General features: G+C 41.5%; 3 protein-coding genes and 1 non-coding gene across 6 annotated transcripts; 1 reads left to right on the forward strand and 3 right to left on the reverse strand.

Moving 5' to 3' along the window:
• Nucleotides 1-547: 547 nt before the first annotated feature.
• Nucleotides 548-8,205, forward strand: LOC113579313 (tyrosine-protein kinase Lyn-like). Of its 3 annotated transcripts, XM_027013148.2 has the most exons (14): nt 548-650; nt 847-936; nt 1,177-1,291; nt 1,930-1,975; nt 3,110-3,215; nt 3,367-3,465; nt 4,251-4,354; nt 4,564-4,713; nt 5,091-5,240; nt 5,656-5,838; nt 6,185-6,261; nt 6,475-6,628; nt 6,851-6,982; nt 7,583-8,205. In XM_027013148.2, the coding sequence occupies exons 3-14, from the start codon at nt 1,178-1,180 to the stop codon at nt 7,783-7,785; spliced, it is 1,518 nt and encodes a 505-aa protein (XP_026868949.1). In that variant the 5' UTR covers nt 548-650; nt 847-936; nt 1,177; the 3' UTR covers nt 7,786-8,205. The 3 variants fall into 3 exon arrangements, with proteins under 3 accessions (XP_026868949.1, XP_035375788.1, XP_026868950.1); XM_035519895.1 differs by lacking the exon at nt 847-936; XM_027013149.2 differs by lacking the exon at nt 6,851-6,982 and having other exon boundaries at nt 7,583-7,807.
• A 54-nt stretch (nt 8,206-8,259) lies between these two features.
• On the reverse strand, nt 8,260-14,053 carry zgc:56231 (uncharacterized protein LOC406257 homolog). Its single transcript, XM_027013150.2, has 18 exons — nt 13,751-14,053; nt 13,565-13,657; nt 13,349-13,468; nt 13,124-13,262; nt 12,796-12,980; nt 12,500-12,581; nt 12,233-12,412; nt 11,885-11,996; nt 11,579-11,641; nt 11,354-11,500; nt 10,934-11,099; nt 10,266-10,445; nt 9,737-9,876; nt 9,299-9,464; nt 9,087-9,219; nt 8,925-8,995; nt 8,589-8,708; nt 8,260-8,514 (listed from the first exon to the last, which is right to left on the reverse strand). Exons 1-18 carry the CDS (start codon nt 13,871-13,873, stop codon nt 8,281-8,283), a joined length of 2,454 nt encoding a protein of 817 aa, XP_026868951.2. The 5' UTR covers nt 13,874-14,053; the 3' UTR covers nt 8,260-8,280.
• Nucleotides 14,054-14,807: 754 nt separating this feature from the next.
• Nucleotides 14,808-16,505, reverse strand: rps20 (ribosomal protein S20). Its single transcript, XM_027013165.1, has 4 exons — nt 16,397-16,505; nt 15,800-15,899; nt 15,540-15,613; nt 14,808-15,117 (listed from the first exon to the last, which is right to left on the reverse strand). Exons 1-4 carry the CDS (start codon nt 16,397-16,399, stop codon nt 14,935-14,937), a joined length of 360 nt encoding a protein of 119 aa, XP_026868966.1. The 5' UTR covers nt 16,400-16,505; the 3' UTR covers nt 14,808-14,934.
• On the reverse strand, nt 15,681-15,750 carry LOC113579327. The gene has a single exon (XR_003410862.1). It is a non-coding gene; the product is annotated as a small nucleolar RNA U54 (small nucleolar RNA).
• Nucleotides 16,506-17,198: the final 693 nt, after the last annotated feature.

Here is a 17,198-nt window from a genome sequence, read left to right on the forward strand (position 1 = left end):
CGCACCCTGCGGAACAAATATACTCACGCGCGCATGTTCCTCCAACAGCCGTGTAATGTAATGCCTTGCATATTACACGTTTCTACATACATAGAGTATACGATGGCACCGAAGTAACATTTCAACATTCAACAGCGATGTTTTCGAGATGCTTCTGTCTATTCAACGTCCACGCTTTCTCCTTTCCTTTGAAACGCACAGTAGGCGGCGTATTATGACAGAAATGAAACCGGTATGGTAATGGAGGACGTAATCAGAAAAGGAAGATCCTTGGTGCGTTATTGAGTGTTCTTTGTTCTTTGAGTTACTAACACGGGTCTTATTTATGTAAGGGTCTGCTGTGTCTAAAGCATTCCATGCTGGTGTTTGGGGGGTTAAATTTCCGCGGAAAAAAACTATTTGCATTCCCCGGCGCGCATATTCTGATGTAGAAGCTGCACGCCAATATGCTTCTCGAGGGAGCGACACCAGTTGAGCGCTTTTGCATCTTTATGCAAATATTTTGAAATGAAGACAGAAAGTCCATCTGTGTTAATACGTCGCTGAATGCATGGGGAAAGTAAGAGCCAGGACGCTAGCTATGCAAAAAACCTATTTATCATTAATTTGACAGAAAGACACGGGCAACTAAAGAAACCTTCGAGGATTAGGTGAGTCTAATCCGAGGATTGGCCTGTCGCATTCACCGCACCGATCTGATGCAGGGGTGCTGTTTCATGTTACAAATATGTTTTCATACTAAATGCCCACTTAGGTTTTTTGTTGTTGGTATTATTCCGACTTTTCAGTACTTTTTTTTTAAAGATTTTTTATTTTGTAATAAACTAAGATTACCGTTATTCGTAGACACTTTTCAAACTAAAGTCACCCAACTGAAACTCCACGGAAGACTTCACCCTACACATGGTTACTATTCTAAACCATTGCTAGTCTAAGGTATTTCTTTATTCTGTATATTGCATCTCCCTCTATCCCAGTCTTTTAATAATCAAACATTTTGTTAAAACGTATTTCCTCTTAAGCCTAATTTAAATCTGATTTGAAGGTTTATGCAGTTTGTTCAGAAAACAATTGTTTGCTTTTAAAATGTCTTTTCATGAAGTTTGACACTTATAACCCTTATGCTTTATGTATAAGTAATATAATAAACAATGGCATTTCTTTATTTCTTTCTAGTATGGGATGTGCAGGTTCTATGGAAAAGGGTGTATCCCATGAACAAACTCAAAATGACACATCCCAAAAAACCAAATACAGCCAAGATCCAAAACAGTCAGCAACAAATGTAAAGGTGAATATATTCTGACATTTTTAACATAGATTTTAAAGTTAAGCATCTCTATAATTGAATTTGCTAGTCTTGGGCCATAAATGACTTATCAGTGCTTCATCACTTGCTAATAAGTTGTTGTTGCTGTTGCTGTTTTGTCCTTGATTTTTACAGTCCCTACAAAACTTATTACCTAAAGGAACTTGCATTTACAGTTTTGTTAAAAGAGTTTTGTCTGTCATTACTGAATAGATAGCAAATGAGAAGTATCCTTTATTGAAAGTGTATCCAACTTTGTTGTTTTAAAAGCTCTCTTGTAGGAGTCAAACATTACATTTAATTTCAGTTTGAATTATTTCAGTTTGAATTCTCTGTTGCATTCTTCTTAGATTAATGTTTATTTATTTATTGATGGTTTTTTTTTTAGTTGTCACTAGTGAGCCTATGATAACTGTTAACTGCATACACAACTGTCATATACAGACACACAGTTACTAAATGGAAACATTGTGTGTATTTTCACTCATCATTTAAATGGAGAGCACATTCAAATAATGTAGTTTTGAAAACCCCAAGTGAAAGGTAAATACCTTCAGAATTTGCATATAATCAGAGTTTCCACTGTATTTAAAGGCTCGCTGTGGTATTTCTATCTCTAGAATTCATCATCTTTACTGCCTGAGCAGATTCTTCAAAATGATGATGGTATGTCACTGCAGACAAACACATGTACAGACTCAGAGTGGTTTCTTCTTTTAAAAATCCCCAAGTCTAAGCTTTCTAAGTTTATATTTCAAATAGCGTTGCCTATTTAATAAATGGCAAGTTGGTGAAAAATGCTGCAAGTAGTAATAGTTACTGCTCATAGTTTCATTTGAACAACAACTCAAAATGAATATTTATGCCCAACAATATGAGAACATTATAGCTTTGTTGTGAAACCACAGCTCAGAAAACACTTCAAAATAAATAATTTTTAGTCTGAAAATCATGTATTTGGAGCTGTATATATGCACACATTTATTGGAGCCCCTACATTCAGTGCTTTGAGTATCTTCCCTTTGCCAGCACTGAGTCTTCTGCTATATTTCATAATGTGGGAGAACACAGAACAAATAATTGGAAACTCCATAAAGAATCTATCTAGATGTTGAATCTCTACTAGATACTAGTAAACTCTTACCTTAGGTCACTTGACAGGTTTTTCAGTGAGGTTTTGGTTAGAGAATTAGGGTGACCATTGCGAAAGTGTGATTCTGTGATCAGCTACATTTTGATTGAAAATCTCCTGGTCATTGAAGAAATCCTTGATGTCATATACTCTGGCAAGGTGCCCAGTGTCTTTGGAGGAAAAATACCCTAATAATATCAATATGGTTTGAAGTGAGTGGCATGGGTCCTATTGAATGGTCTGGCACAGGATATTTGACATCTTATCCTGTGTATCATTATAAATAAGTTTCTTCCAGCATGGCCATCCCTCTTTTTTTTTTACATTAAACACACCTCGGGTGTTTGTAGCCAAAATGCACCATATTTGTCTTATCTAAAAATGAAACAAGTCAAAATACCAGCAAAGGTTAGGAAATTCCAGGTGCAAGTTTGCAGGGATATCTTCTGGCCCATCTATCAAATAGCTTGTTGTCATAGATGTGTCATCTGATTGGTGTTCTGGAAACATAATCACTCAGAAATATGACAAGCCTTGGGTCTTGATAGTTCTGAATGGCAATGCAGAATGGGAATATAGAGCGTGCATGTGCATGCATTTGTTGTCGTGCATGGGATAGTTTCCTTCTGTCTATACAGGATGAAAATATGGTCTTTGTGTATTTACAGCTGCCAGTCTAAAAGAGATGGTAATGGTTGCTCTGTACTCATATGTAGCAGTGAAAAAGACTCAGCTGACTTTCAAAAAAGGAGAGAAGTTCCAAATATTGGACAAGTGAGTATGCCTTACATACTGTGCATAGATGAGGGATTGTCTCAGTCTCTCACACCATATGTACACTGAGTGATGCTGTAACAAATAGCTTGTCATACCGGAGACATCATTCTGTGTGTGTGTGTGTGTGTGTGTGTGTTATGTGTGCTAGGAGTGGTGAGTGGTGGAAGGCCAAGTCACTGTCTTCTGGCAAAGAAGGTTTGATACCTTACAATTATTTACAGGTAGAAGAGAGCATAGACTCAAAAGAGTAAGTACTCTAGAATATTTATGTACACACACCATGCCTTCAGGGGTGTATGAAATAATGGTAATGCCAGATGAAAATCAGATTTTGAAGTGACTAAAAGGATTGGAATTGGTGCATTTTCATTATTTATGTTACTGTAGTAAAATGAATGGGATCATTGAACAAAATAATGAAAATAATGAAACGATGCCAGTCACAAATAAGGCAAAATATTTAATCTTTTACTAAAATGTCACTAGCTAAAATTGGTGCAAATAATGCACCTGTTCGAACTAGTTATCAATGGGAGAAGTTATTAATCGGAGAGCAATGTTCAGTCTTTATGGTATTCACATGAGCACTGCGATGCTGTTTTCACTGCTAACAGCTTGGTGTGTACTACTAGTTAGTTGCTGCAAGTTAGTAGATCAATAAAGAAAAATGCCTCTTCTAGGCGGTTCCCCTAGGTGAAAGAAAACCTGAAGCCAACCACTTTAAGTGCATCTATTTTGCATGAGAAATAGTAAACTGTGTCGTACATAGGCTACGTAGGGTGAACATGGTAATGGACTTTTAATGACATATTAATGAGGACAGCGAAGGTGTAGGACCTGCCTTTGCTTTTAGACAAGCTTTGGTTCACGAGGTACAGCTTTTGTTGAGACTGCATTACATGCTGATTCGTTATGTGGTACTTTTTTTTTGACCAGTGCACCTGCAGTTCAGGCACGGACTATGCAGCCTGTTTGGAAACTTCCAGTTCACCACTTCTTTCTTTCTTTTTTCTTGGCTTCTCTTCTATAAAGCTTTTTCTTTAAGAGCATTAACAGAAAGGATGCTGAGAGATACCTGCTGGCTCCTGCCAATAACCCAGGAGCCTTTCTCATACGAGAGAGTGAGACAAGTACAGGTCTGTAATGTGTGCACACACCCTCACACCCAGTAAAATGAAGGTGTGTATTTTGACACCCATTGAATGAAAATGCACTCAAGCAAACGACTGGATCAAATTTAAATCAAACTGATTCAAAGGATCAGCTTCTACCTCGAAGACAAAATTGAGGATTTAAGTTTTGTCTCTATGTCCATTTGCATGTGCGCATGTGTCACTGTATGTAGGGTGTTACTCTATGTCAGTGAGAGACTTGTGCACAGATGGTACAGATGTGGTAAAGCATTATAAGATTCGCCGGCTAGAGGACGGAGGATTCTTCATCTCCTCAAGAATTACCTTCAAAACACTGGATGACCTCGTCACGTACTACCAGAGTATGAAAACACATGCACAAATAAACACATATATAAACACATCCATATTACTGAGAAACGTGTAAACAAATTCCTCTACATGTGTCTTTTTTCTCACATTACCTTTAATTTGTAGGGAAATCAGCTGTTATACCCACAAATATTGCTAGTTAAGAAAAACATAAATGAATCTACTTAAACTACTTAAATCATATCCAGCACAAAACCAGCTCCTGTGCATTTAATGTTCGGAATCATGCTGTAGCACTCTTGATCTTAGATTAAATTACATTTGTGTCTTATATTGTGTCTTATATGCCCTTTCATTTGGATTTAAAATTGTTCCATGAGTCTGTTTGCTTGTTTTGGTATCATCTTGCATGCGTGTGTGTTTATAGAGCAGGCTTATGGATTATGTCGGCGACTGGGCAAAGCATGTGAGAAGCCCATAATTGAAAAGTGGGATGAAGATGATTGGGAGATTGCTAAAGAAACTCTCCGGATGGTCAAAAGACTTGGAGCTGGTCAATTTGGAGAAGTCTGGATGGGTGAGTGTGTATTTTGGTCACCATATAGGTGGGAAAAAGATAATTCGAAGAGCTGTGACTGACAGGGGCCCTAAAAAAGGCTTTAGCTGGGGTGTGATGGGGCCCAACGTGATATGTTTTCACGTAGCCCAAAATTCCTGGCAGTGTCCCTGTTTGGAGCTCTTAATTCTTCCTTTTTCTGAATTAGCAAGACTTCCTGCTTGCCTTAAGATCACCTCTGCATTTCATTCTCTCACAAAGCCCTACATGGATTCCTCTGTGCTCTCCTTTCCAGACATTTAAATGTGAACAGTTTCAGTAACTACATCAATGGATGCACTTCAGTATTGAAACATTATTACTTTACATATCCGAGTGATTTGGATACACTGCCTCTATCACTTCTCCCTATCTGTCTCGCTCTGTTTCACTTTAGCGATGTACAACAACACTACCAAGGTTGCAGTAAAGACTCTGAAGCCTGGTACTATGACAGTCGCAGCCTTTCTGCAGGAAGCTAACCTGATGAAAACTCTGCAGCATGACCGCCTGGTGCGCCTGTTCGCTGTGGTCACCAAAACGGCACCAATCTATATCATCACAGAGTTCATGTCAAACGGTGCACATGCAAATTTCTTTTAAGTTTAGAATTTTGTCCCAAAGCTTGCTCACATACTTGGGGATGTCCTCTAGCCTCAGTGACCATTAACATAAATCGTCTGGATGGGGTGGGGGGTGAGTTCCCTGCAGTGGCACACCTACTAAGTCTGATAGTTAAATGATATTTCTGATCAGAGAAATCACCAAGCTGAACTCCAGCCTTCCAAGACTGGGCTTAAGCATTCCTGGAGCTTCAGTTCTATAAATTTTTCAATGTGCACATTAACAAAGTGCTGATTGCTGACTATATGATGCTGCTATCATAAGTTGCCCATCACTGACTGACATCTCTTTTTGGGTGGTAGGGAGCTTGTTGGACTTTCTGAAAAGCCCACCGGGCAGAAAAATACTGCTACCCAAACTGATCGACTTTGCTGCCCAAGTATGCATTCACATACGCACTCAAACACCTCTACAAAGTTGTGCTCCTGAGGCTGATTGGCTGTAAACTACACAGTGGCTGAAACAGATGTCTGATATTTATGAGCCCATTTCTCAGAACTGCAGAAATACTTTAAGGGAAGCGAGACTGAAGTGAAGCGTGGTGCCTGTGTAGAAGCAGAAGAACAATGGAAACTTTGTTTTTGTACATTAGATCGCAGAAGGCATGGCATACATTGAGAAGAAGAACTACATTCACCGGGACTTGCGAGCAGCTAACATCCTGGTCAGCAAGAGCCTGCTCTGTAAGATTGCTGACTTTGGCCTGGCTAGAGTCATCGAGGACAACGAATATTCCGCCAAAGAAGGTAGGAGTAGACCTTTCCAAAACATATACTGCATAAATACAGTAAATGGCAAAATCAGCATTGAAAAGTCATTGTTAAAAAATCAGCATTCAAAATTCATAAATCATGAAGATCAATTAATTTAACATTTAAAATCCAAAAATGTTTTTTTGGGGAAATATAGTTTTGTAACCACAGTTTTCCGTCCACATATTACCAACATTCCTCTTTCCTTTGTTTTAGGTGCTAAATTCCCCATTAAGTGGACAGCACCAGAAGCTATAAATTATGGTTCTTTCACCATCAAATCAGACATGTGGTCTTTTGGAATCTTGCTTTCTGAGCTTATCACATATGGCAAAATCCCTTACACAGGTCAGGAAGAACTTGTAACTCACTATTTCCTTACTATCTGTAATAGGTTTAATATTTTGTATAACAACTGGTATAGGGTGACAGCTTTACGGTGCTGATTTTTCTGCATCAACTTGTGATACTGTTTGTACTTGAATTTGAATCTGTTAGAGGGTTCATAAGATCAAGGTGTTTGCTGCTTCCTAGAGGCTGAAGCAGGTATGTCATATATAATAGAACTGAAAAGAGATACTGTTCCTAAGTACATACTGCATATACAAAGACAATCAGGTGCTACTACTACAAGATGGCACCAACAGCAACAAAATTACCTGATTCTGCCAGATGCTACCAAAGTAGCCACTTATGAACAACCAGCTTAAAGCCACATTCAAAGACATATCTATTTCTAGAATCATTATGCAAACATATATACTCTTCTTTTTATCAGTACATAAGTGCGTGTGGTAGAACTTAAATATGGATGTCTGTTTCTCTGCTAGTCTTTTATCTACTGTATACTGAGACAACCAAGGACAAATTCCGTGTGTCCAAACATACTTGTCTAATAAAGTCTGATTATATTTTTTGATTCTGGTTATGTCTACCTCACTGCGGCAGGTCTGAGCAACGCTGAAGTGATGGCTAGACTGCAGCGGGGCTACAGGATGCCACGCCCCCCAAACTGCCCCCAGTCCCTGTACAGCATCATGACTTCCTGCTGGAAAGCCAAGCCGGAGGAGCGGCCTACCTTCGATTACATGCAGAGTGTCCTGGAAGATTATTACACAGCCACAGAGGGCCAGTACCAGCAGCAACCCTGAGAAGAGCAAAGGAGGGCGGTTCAGGAACATTCAACAGCACCGGTAATGGGCACCACCCCGCCACTGAGCTGATATCGGCATCTCCCGCTAGCTTAAGCTGACAGACTTGGATGAGTACAGATACTGGACAAGGATCAGCCCAAGAAGAGCATGTGCACAAAATGAAAACAACCCCCACCCCCCGAGAAAAACAAACTATATAACCCTGACCACTGATTTCCAGAAATCAAAATACTTCATGTAGCAGTGTCTTTCCAGCTCCTCTCTCTAGTCTGGAATGTAAGAGTTTTTAACTTTGTTTTGTTAATGCAAGCATGTATTCTTTTATTTTTAGTATAACAGGTCATTGTAAGAACATGCACCTGGTGCCTTGGTAAGTTTATTAGACAGAGAACAAGCCCAAGAGTTTGTCTTATTTATTATTTAAAAAAAAAAAAAACATTAAAAATTTTTTAAAAAAAATCAGATATCTGCTCAAGTCACACAGGCAGTCACTCAGTTGGGTTTCTTCTTCAAAGAGGTGGTAGTGCGAACGGATTTTCTGATCGTGCGACACAGGTTTCCTGAGGACGGGGATGACATTGATTCTTTGATATTCACTAGCAGTCCTCGCCTCTGACGTGACTGCCCTGCAGAATCATTGGCCTGCTTAGAAAGCCCCTCCTTCAGAACACACAGTTCTGCCTCCCTTTCTGTGAGCTCACCCTGCAAACGCTCAGCTTCTCGCTCCTGTTGGCAGCAAAGAGCAAGCAGGTGTGATGCACACGTACGCACAGACGTGTTGAGAGCATACCTTTGCCTACCTGATGAATCAGCCTGTTCTGAAGATTCTGGACCTTGGTGAGCTTCTCCATGTAGCTCTCTCCAGCTTCCTGCAGAGTTTCAGTCAACTCCTGTACGCGCTTCTCAAGAGATGTGATCAACTACACGAAGGACACTCATTTCAAATGACCACACAATAGAGGACCATTATTCCTAGTTTGTTTCTTTAAAAAAGTCTTCAAAAAAAAAAAAAAAAAAAAAAAGTCATGGTCAAAACAAAAATGTTGCAGACTGTTCAATATACAGTATGGACACCCTGATCAGGTAAAAGGTGACAAAACCAACCTTAAGACCATTTGTTCACATAATTCATCTACCTCTTGTTTCTCTGCACAAAGCTGTTCCACTGCACATTTGTCCTTGTAGAGTAGTTTGAACCGATCAGAATCTTAAATTGAACAAAAACACCCACACAGTACTCAATGGGCTAAAAGGAGGGGAAATCAAAAATAAATAAATAAATAGCCCCCCCTCCCCACCTGTTTCCTGTGTGGTTGGATGCATGGGGTCAGTCTGTGTGGAGTTTTCCTGCTGGAGAGCTGATGCAAAACCAGCAGCAGGTGCAGAACTCTGGTGTTTCCATTCCAGTTCATCAACACGCATCTCAAGCTCCTAAATGTACAGTAAATCAATGAGGTATTAAAGACAACAAAACGCATGTGTTTTTAGATTCAGTTCATGTAGGGGACACCTTGGCCCGGTCCTGCTCTGCTGTATAGTCCTCCAGAGGGACGTAGTCTTCTTCTAGACGCTCCAGAGCGCACTGATAAGCATGCTCCTTCAGTGCCTCTTTATACATCTCAAATGTGCTGTCCATCTTCTCCTCATAACTCTCCTTCAAGTCTGCCATCTGACGACTGAAACAGATAACCTTTTGTACAGCAATACAAGAGGTGGCATTGAAAGGTCCTTAAAGAGGTTTAGGAACACTCATTTCCACCCCACCCCCCAAAATAGATTCCATTATAGCAGTACATCACTACTTGCCACCAATGAAAATTACAAATACAGTACATTACTTCAGCATAAATAGGCATCCTCCACCTATGCCCAGTTTGTTCTGGACAGTGGTATTTGAACCATGGATCAGCAAATTGTGCAACACATGTACAGACCCACACCCACCAACCTGTGGAGCTCCTCAATCTCCATGATTTGCTGCAACATGGCATCTCCCATCTCTTTGCGGATTTGAATCTCTTGAAGCAGGTTTTTCTTTCGCTCAGCCAACAGTTTTGTCCTCAGACTCTCCACCAAAATCAGAAGCTCCTGCCCATAAGAGATGAGCCATTTATTTATTTTACAGAGCAAAGACCATTTGCCATCCTTTTATTCATTTACATTTTTGGCAGAGAAACTTTAAAAAGTGCTGTCATCTACTCAAAGAATGCAACCTAGCCAGGAAGGAGGTTAGAATTCAAGATGAACTAAGTTACAGGAAACGTGATGCCTAGAAGAAGTGCAAAGTGAGCATAAAAAGGTCTACATCACATACAACAGATGTTAGAATGGTTGTGTTGAAGATTAAATTTCATACTACCGTTTTGAGTAACTGAAAGTCTATTTGCTGGTTTTACTGGATCTCTTCATAAGAATCTCATGAAGATTTTATTCAGCATGATTTATGCAAACATTTGTGCAAGAGGTAAATACATCACCTCCTGAGGCAATATCGACATGTCTGCTTCTTCATCACCATCCAACAACTCATCCTCTGATAGGTAGTCATCCACTGCCTGGGTGTCAATTAGCCCATTGGTCAACAACGGCTTACCATTCCGGCCAATCAGGCGTGGTGCTAAAGACTCAAGAGAGCGGGGTGGGATCACCTGAACCACCTGACAGGGAAGGGGGGGGGGGGGGGAGAGAGAGAAAGCATGCTAGTTCAACTATTGTCACATCCCTTTTCCTTGATGTCCAGGAAGCTTTTCAAAAAGGAATGGCTCAGGCAGCAATTCCAGCAAATAAAACATGAATCAAGAAATATGCCAGGCCTTTAGCATGCCTGAACCACATCTGTCCAACATGATCCAAATTTTACAGCCTGATGCATATTCTTGATTCCCCACCAAAACTCAAGCTTTACAGCACTCAAGCAGTAGCATGACATACACATGTCAAACATTTATCAGAGGTCCTCGATCCCTGCCTTGATCCAGCTCATACACATGATCCAGGTAATCAAGAGCTGCAGAGGTCTGCGTTACCTGGCTAAGGTGCCTTGGGAGCATGAACATAAACCTGGCCTAGCTGAGAGTCCCTGAAGACCAGACTGAGAACCTCATTCATCAATCAAATGTCACTGTCCATAAGGTGGCAGCAGTACCTCCTTGGCAATGGCAGAGAACTTCATGACATGGAGAGTCTCATCATATGTGGAGGCACACTGGTTGATGTTGACAATCATGGAGGCCCTGCCTCGGCCACAGAACACGCCCTGGAAGAGGCGGGTCAGCTTGCTCTCCCGAAACGGGACATATCCATTCTTCGCCCTGGGAGGAAGGTGCATGCACAGGCTCTTTAGAGGCAGAATGTCATACACCTGACCAAAAGCACCCAAGTCCAGTCCTAAAGATCTGCTGCACAGTTTACCTCCAAATCCAATGTAATGCACCCAATATCAAGACTATGCTGAAAACTTTGGTTAACGGACTTCTGGCTACTTGGCCTGATCCAGACAACCAAAAGAATGTAAGCCACTAGCTGAGAAATCCAAGCTAACCCCTGGAGCTGTGCATGAGCCTACCGGTCGCCTTGGTTGTTGCGGAGTGCTACCATGCACTTGCCCAGAATGAGCAGTGAGGTGTTGATGTTACCCGCCTCTTTCAGGCGCTCTCCAAATGTTTTGGTCTTGTTGCACCGCTCCGAGCCGGCAAGGTCGCACAGTGAAAGCCTGAAGGGGAAGTACGGCCCATTGTGAAGCCACCCGCACACCCACAGCTCATCTATTCTTACAGCAAGAAACACTTACTCAGACATTCCTTGGACATCAGTTCCATCGACGCGCATCAGCTTGATGGTGAAAATGCTGTGGCTGTGTGCAGTGAAACCAGCAGATCGAACAAAAGCAGTGTGGTACCCATAAAACTAGCACAAATGGGTGCACAAAGCTAGGCCAGAGCCTTCATATGCCTCAGTGCAGTGTTTCACAAAGCTGCAGTCATAAGTAACCTTTGGCAGGGAACACGCCATAATGGCATATAGGGCCTTGTAGTGTTCTAGTCAATGGGACCCATGCAGTAAGGAGTTCGGTAAGAAAGTACGAGGGCAAGGTCACCTTCTGCTGGATGACTGGTTCATTTTAGTGGCAGCAGCACTGCGGTTCTTGTTGCCCACTCGCAGCACCTTGGCTGCCTCCTCAGAAGTCTGGACATTAACCCACCGCAGATCTACCACGTAAACCAGTACACCACAGGGTGGGTCATATTTCCAATCATTTCAGTTAATAAACATTTACTTGTGTTAAAGTACAAAACAAAATGCCTCAAGCCATTACAACATCAAAAGTTCAGCTCCGTTTTGTCTCTTCAATATCCCTTATGCAGAGCATGTTGGCACAATGCAAGCCACCAATAACAAATAAATAAAAACATTAATAAAGTAGTTAAATCAAGGGCCACATCACCTCTAACATAGGAGTTTCCTGCACTGTCTTCACACACGCGCAATGCAGGACGTCTCCTTGCCTTGTTGGCAATAGTTAGCTGAAGCAGGTCATACACTTGCTCGTTGTAGATCTCGTAGTAAGACACCCACATGGAGTATGAACACTGCATGTCCTCACTGGACCCCTCTGCACTGTCCACTAAGAGAGAAGCAGACAAGCATGTACATTAAAAAAACGCTTCCTGTTCAGCTTACATGGGGTTACATAGCTATGTGAATTTTTTACCGGTCTGATCATAAGAGACTCCAGAAAAGGAGAGACTATTGACAGAAGAGGAAGAGCTCCTGCTCCTGGTAGGTTCAGAGTCCTGCAGACACAAACACCAGGAGCAAATTACTTCTTAATCCACCCCATGAGAAGCCAACCTCTTCAGCTTTGCAAAGGACAGTTTGAAGAGAGCATTTCAAATTGTGGGAACAGAACTGTCTTAAAAATCTGAGTTGTATAGATTTGTATGGATTATATGATTTGAGATTTGGTTGGCCTCTCCTGCTGTGGATGTGTGACGACTGAGCTAGTACCTCTTTGAGCAGACTGAAAAGGGCCACCTTGGCAACCCTCTCTGCCCGGAGCTGATCCAGATCCAGCTTCTGTACATCTGAGCTCAAGTACGGCCGCAAGTCCATGTGCTCATACAGTCGCCCGCCGATGTGCTTGAACACTGCCTCCAGAGCACGTGGCAAAACCCCAGGGTCCTTGGCAGAACCTGTACTCACATACATGCACACAATGGCCAAAGGCTAATGGCAAATGAAGAGCATATAACTGATCATGTGAAGCATCTTACACATCCTCATGTTGCAGCATGTTTACGCTTAATCATGCACCTCTCACACTGATAGTACGTGCCTTGTATAGTGTGGGTCTTTCCAGCATTGGTTACACCATAGCTGAACACCAACGCATTTTTGCCATGCAAAAAGTCCTGCACTTGTGGCTTGATTGTTCCATCAAAAAACTCCACCTGAGTTGCCTCCGGTGCAAAAATCTACATTATAGACACAAAGCATGACACAGGGCTGCATAGAAGAGGTCACAATAGACTTTGACAGAAAGGTGGCAATGCTGAAGCACCTTGGTGAAACTGAACTTATGAAGCTGATGACCAACGCCTCTCTCACTGCTCTTCATGGTGGCAGAGCCTTTAGGCGCATGCAGAGTGGCAGTTTCTGCACTCTCCAACACCACACAGCCCTGAGCAGAAGAGAGCATAGAAGAACACGCACTCAGTAGACTCAAACTCCAAGTTCAGGCAACTTGAAACAACAGCCATGCTCTGCCCACACAGACCTGGTCCTCATTATTGTTGAGTTCTTCCTTGCTAAAGGGACGAACCCGGAGGTACACACGGAGCTGCTGCTCTGAAGCATCTGCTGACTCACTCTAAGGACAGAGACACACACACACAAAATTGTGACTTGCTCAATACTCCATGTGCACAGATGTGAAGTGGCACCTGTGAAAGTAAATTAGTACCTGTGAATTAATAGAAGAAAGGCCAGAAAGTTCCGGAAGCACAACATGGTGAGGCTCACAAGCTGTTGACTGCATGGCCAACAAGTCTACATCCTCGTGTGTCAGGTCAATAGTCGTTGCCATGGCTATCTATGAGAAAGCTTATTGTTAGACACCAACCTAAGAAACAATTAGCCATGCTTATATAATGACTGCATGCTTACCAAAGAAAGATAAGTGCTTTTAGGCAAAACTAGAAATCAACAAACTTTCCCAAACTCCTCTGTCCCAATTCAACTTATTCAGCAAAATATAGCAGCAGGATTTCAAAACATGTCAGCAACTATGCTACAGACTGAAAAACAGCTTTATCCACTTTCAGTAATGAGCTGAAATCCCTTGCAAAAATAGCTGCCAACCAATCAGGTGTCAGTTCCAAAACTTTCTCACTAATCAGAGCTGAGCAACAATCAGCTTCTGCAGGGTGATGCTACACCTGCCTTAGAGGGACCTCTACTGTAGATGAATGCTTAGAAGTTACTTACAGCCTTTCTGTGGGCATTGGCCTTCTAATCTTATTTGGCAACATGCAGCCATGTTTTATTATATTACTATTAATAATAGCATTTTTTTGTGAAACATTTATTGTTTTAAGGAAAATAGATTTCTTGTAAATGTCAGCGAGTTGATTTTCCAAGGCAATATAAGGTCTGAGGCTTATCATGCATAACTCAAGTAATTAAATCAAGACAAAGAAAATAGTTTGGTGTAAAGATAAATATGAAGCATCAGGGTTACTATCTTCCACTCAACTTGAAGCTGCAATATATTTTCTTATACTTGGAACATGAAGAAAATACCTAGAAACCCATAAATAACTTCTGCATCGCAGATACAAAGCCCACCATACACAATACTGTTGCAGAAACATGAAATTAAGGCTGGTAACCAGTTGCTGCTAACTTTCTAGTTGTCAGGTCTCCATTTTTGTAGACAAGAACATTCTTAGGAATATCACAGCAAAACATTATGCCCATTATGCATTTAATAGTTTCTAGTAAAACAACGTGAACCACTCTTGCTTTGCTCACTTGGAGTCCAAGATATTTTATTAAAACAGAAAAAAATTAAAACAGAACACCCATTTTATCATTTCTTTATTTTTATGGAGTTGAGAGTAGCTCGATTTGGCCATCCAAAGCCATTTATGCATCAGCGATGGTAACTTCAACCTCGACCCCAGGCTCAATGCTGATGCTGGTGATCTGCTTGACGATCTCCGATGGGCTGTGAAGGTCAATGAGGCGCTTGTGGATCCTCATCTGGAATCTGTCCCAGGTCTTGGAACCCTCTCCACAAGGAGTCTTACGGGTGGTAATGCGCAGAGTCTGGAGGGAGCACACTGGATCAGCTCACAGACCCAACATTTGACCATGTCCTTAAATCTTACACCAAGAGTATTTGAAAAGTATAACCATTCAAAAATGCATGGCCATGAACCACACTGTGTTACCAAGTTAAACTAAACCTTAAGTATGAAGCTGAACTTCATGTGGTCTGAAGGTGTATATTTACCAAGCACTAACAAACACCTTCTCATTCTTCTAAAGCAATTAACACTGATAAAATATTTCGACAGCCCCCCATTTCCGGCCATGTCATATTTTGAGGCGGGACGTCCAGAACTCTAAGGTTCCGCACTGTTCTATTTATTCTGCACTGAGCTTGAGCTTAGCCGGACACAAGGCAGCACATTCATGCTAGCATTAAGATGCTCAAAAAGTCATTTCAGATGTACAGGATTGTTTACCTTAGTAGGCATGCGCACTGGCCCCTTCACCTTAAGGCTCTTTTCCTTAGCCCCCCGGATCAGATCAGCACACACTGCAAAGTTTTAACAGGTTCATATAAGCAAGACAAATATGGAGTAATATCAGGTTCAGTCAACAACAGGGGGCTCAGAATAGCGTATTATAGAAATCACACACAGAATCATTCTAATGTTGTTATCCTCATAGCCAGAGGTTTTGCTTAGAAAAGTGAAACGAGGCCCTGGTCTTATGCACTGACCCTTCTCGAGAGACTTGACATTGCGGCTCGTGAGGGTGATCCGGATGCGGTGAATGGCCACCTCGGGCTCAACGGGAGCTTTGCCGGTTTCTTTGAATGCCTGGGGGGGGAGGTGAAGATTATTCAAATTTCTGGAAGCAAATTAATGAAGCTAATGTGTTAAGCAAACACTTAGTATACAAACTATGAAGCCATTGCTTTTGTATAGTTACAATCAAGCTTTAGTCAAGTTATCGTAAAAGAAATTCGCATGTTTCCAAGTGGACAATGAGTGACGTTTCATAGCGGCTAACGCCGCTTTTATGTTCAATAACCGTGCAGGACAATTCAGACGTGCGAGACTAACAAACACGTACCTGACTAGCTAGCAAGTGTTTATAAACCAAAACTTATAACACCGATTTTTTTCCCACAACTTTATTTAGCCAGCCTGCCAGCTAGCTAACGTTAGCCAAGTAGCCTCACAGACAACTAACTTGGTAAGAACCACACGTGTGGCTAACACTGTCTATTTACTTCTAGGCATTTTCTTTATTTCAGCACATTCCCACCGATACAGCTACAACAAAATACGTGAACACGCCTGGAGAGAAATACCATAGTGTGTATTCCTGGCCGACTTATTCGTATAAGTAAGGGGCGAACAGCGGTGAGCCAGGATACGTAGACTCAGAGTCTCCGCTTCTATTCTGGAAAAGGAAGGCTGCGAGGCCTGCTTGTGAGGTTATATAACACATCCGGGTACCGCGCGACCTGTGCACCCGCTCGCGCACGACCAATAACGCCAAAGAGGAGCTGGCGCGAGCTCGGAACGAGGGTCACGGAGTCCACGCGAAGCTTCAGGACGTGCAGTCTCTCGCGGCGCTGTTGCCAGCGGCTGCCATGGTAGCGCTGTATCTCAGCAGCGGTTACTTAAGCTGAGCACCATGTACTTGGTAACACAAATGGCCAAAAATACTGCCTATTTATGCGCTGAATTAATTTGTGTATTTATTTCACTCATATTTATTTAGCGTAACAGATCATTTTGTTAAAATTAACATTACCAAACAATAGCAAAAATTGGGTGTGTGGAGATTTTACAAGGCTAGGACCGGACATTATTTCCGATCTCATTAAACCTCAGCGGATGAGTAGCTAATATATAGAAAGCTATTATTGGTATGTACGTCAGATCATATACAGCGAATAATTCAAAAATAACAGTACTGGCGTAATTTTCAACAGTTTTCATAGCCCTGTTTCACTAATGCAAAGGAATTCGTGGGCAGGAAAACTAAATAAATGACGTAAAAGTAGACGTCACCTTATAAAACAACGGATTTAGATCGAGCAAGATTGCCCATATATATATATATATATATATATATATATATATATATATATATATATTTATTTA

Source organism: Electrophorus electricus, chromosome 19 (genome assembly GCF_013358815.1).
Source record: "Electrophorus electricus isolate fEleEle1 chromosome 19, fEleEle1.pri, whole genome shotgun sequence".
In the NCBI taxonomy this organism is placed as follows: Eukaryota; Metazoa; Chordata; class Actinopteri; order Gymnotiformes; family Gymnotidae; genus Electrophorus; species Electrophorus electricus.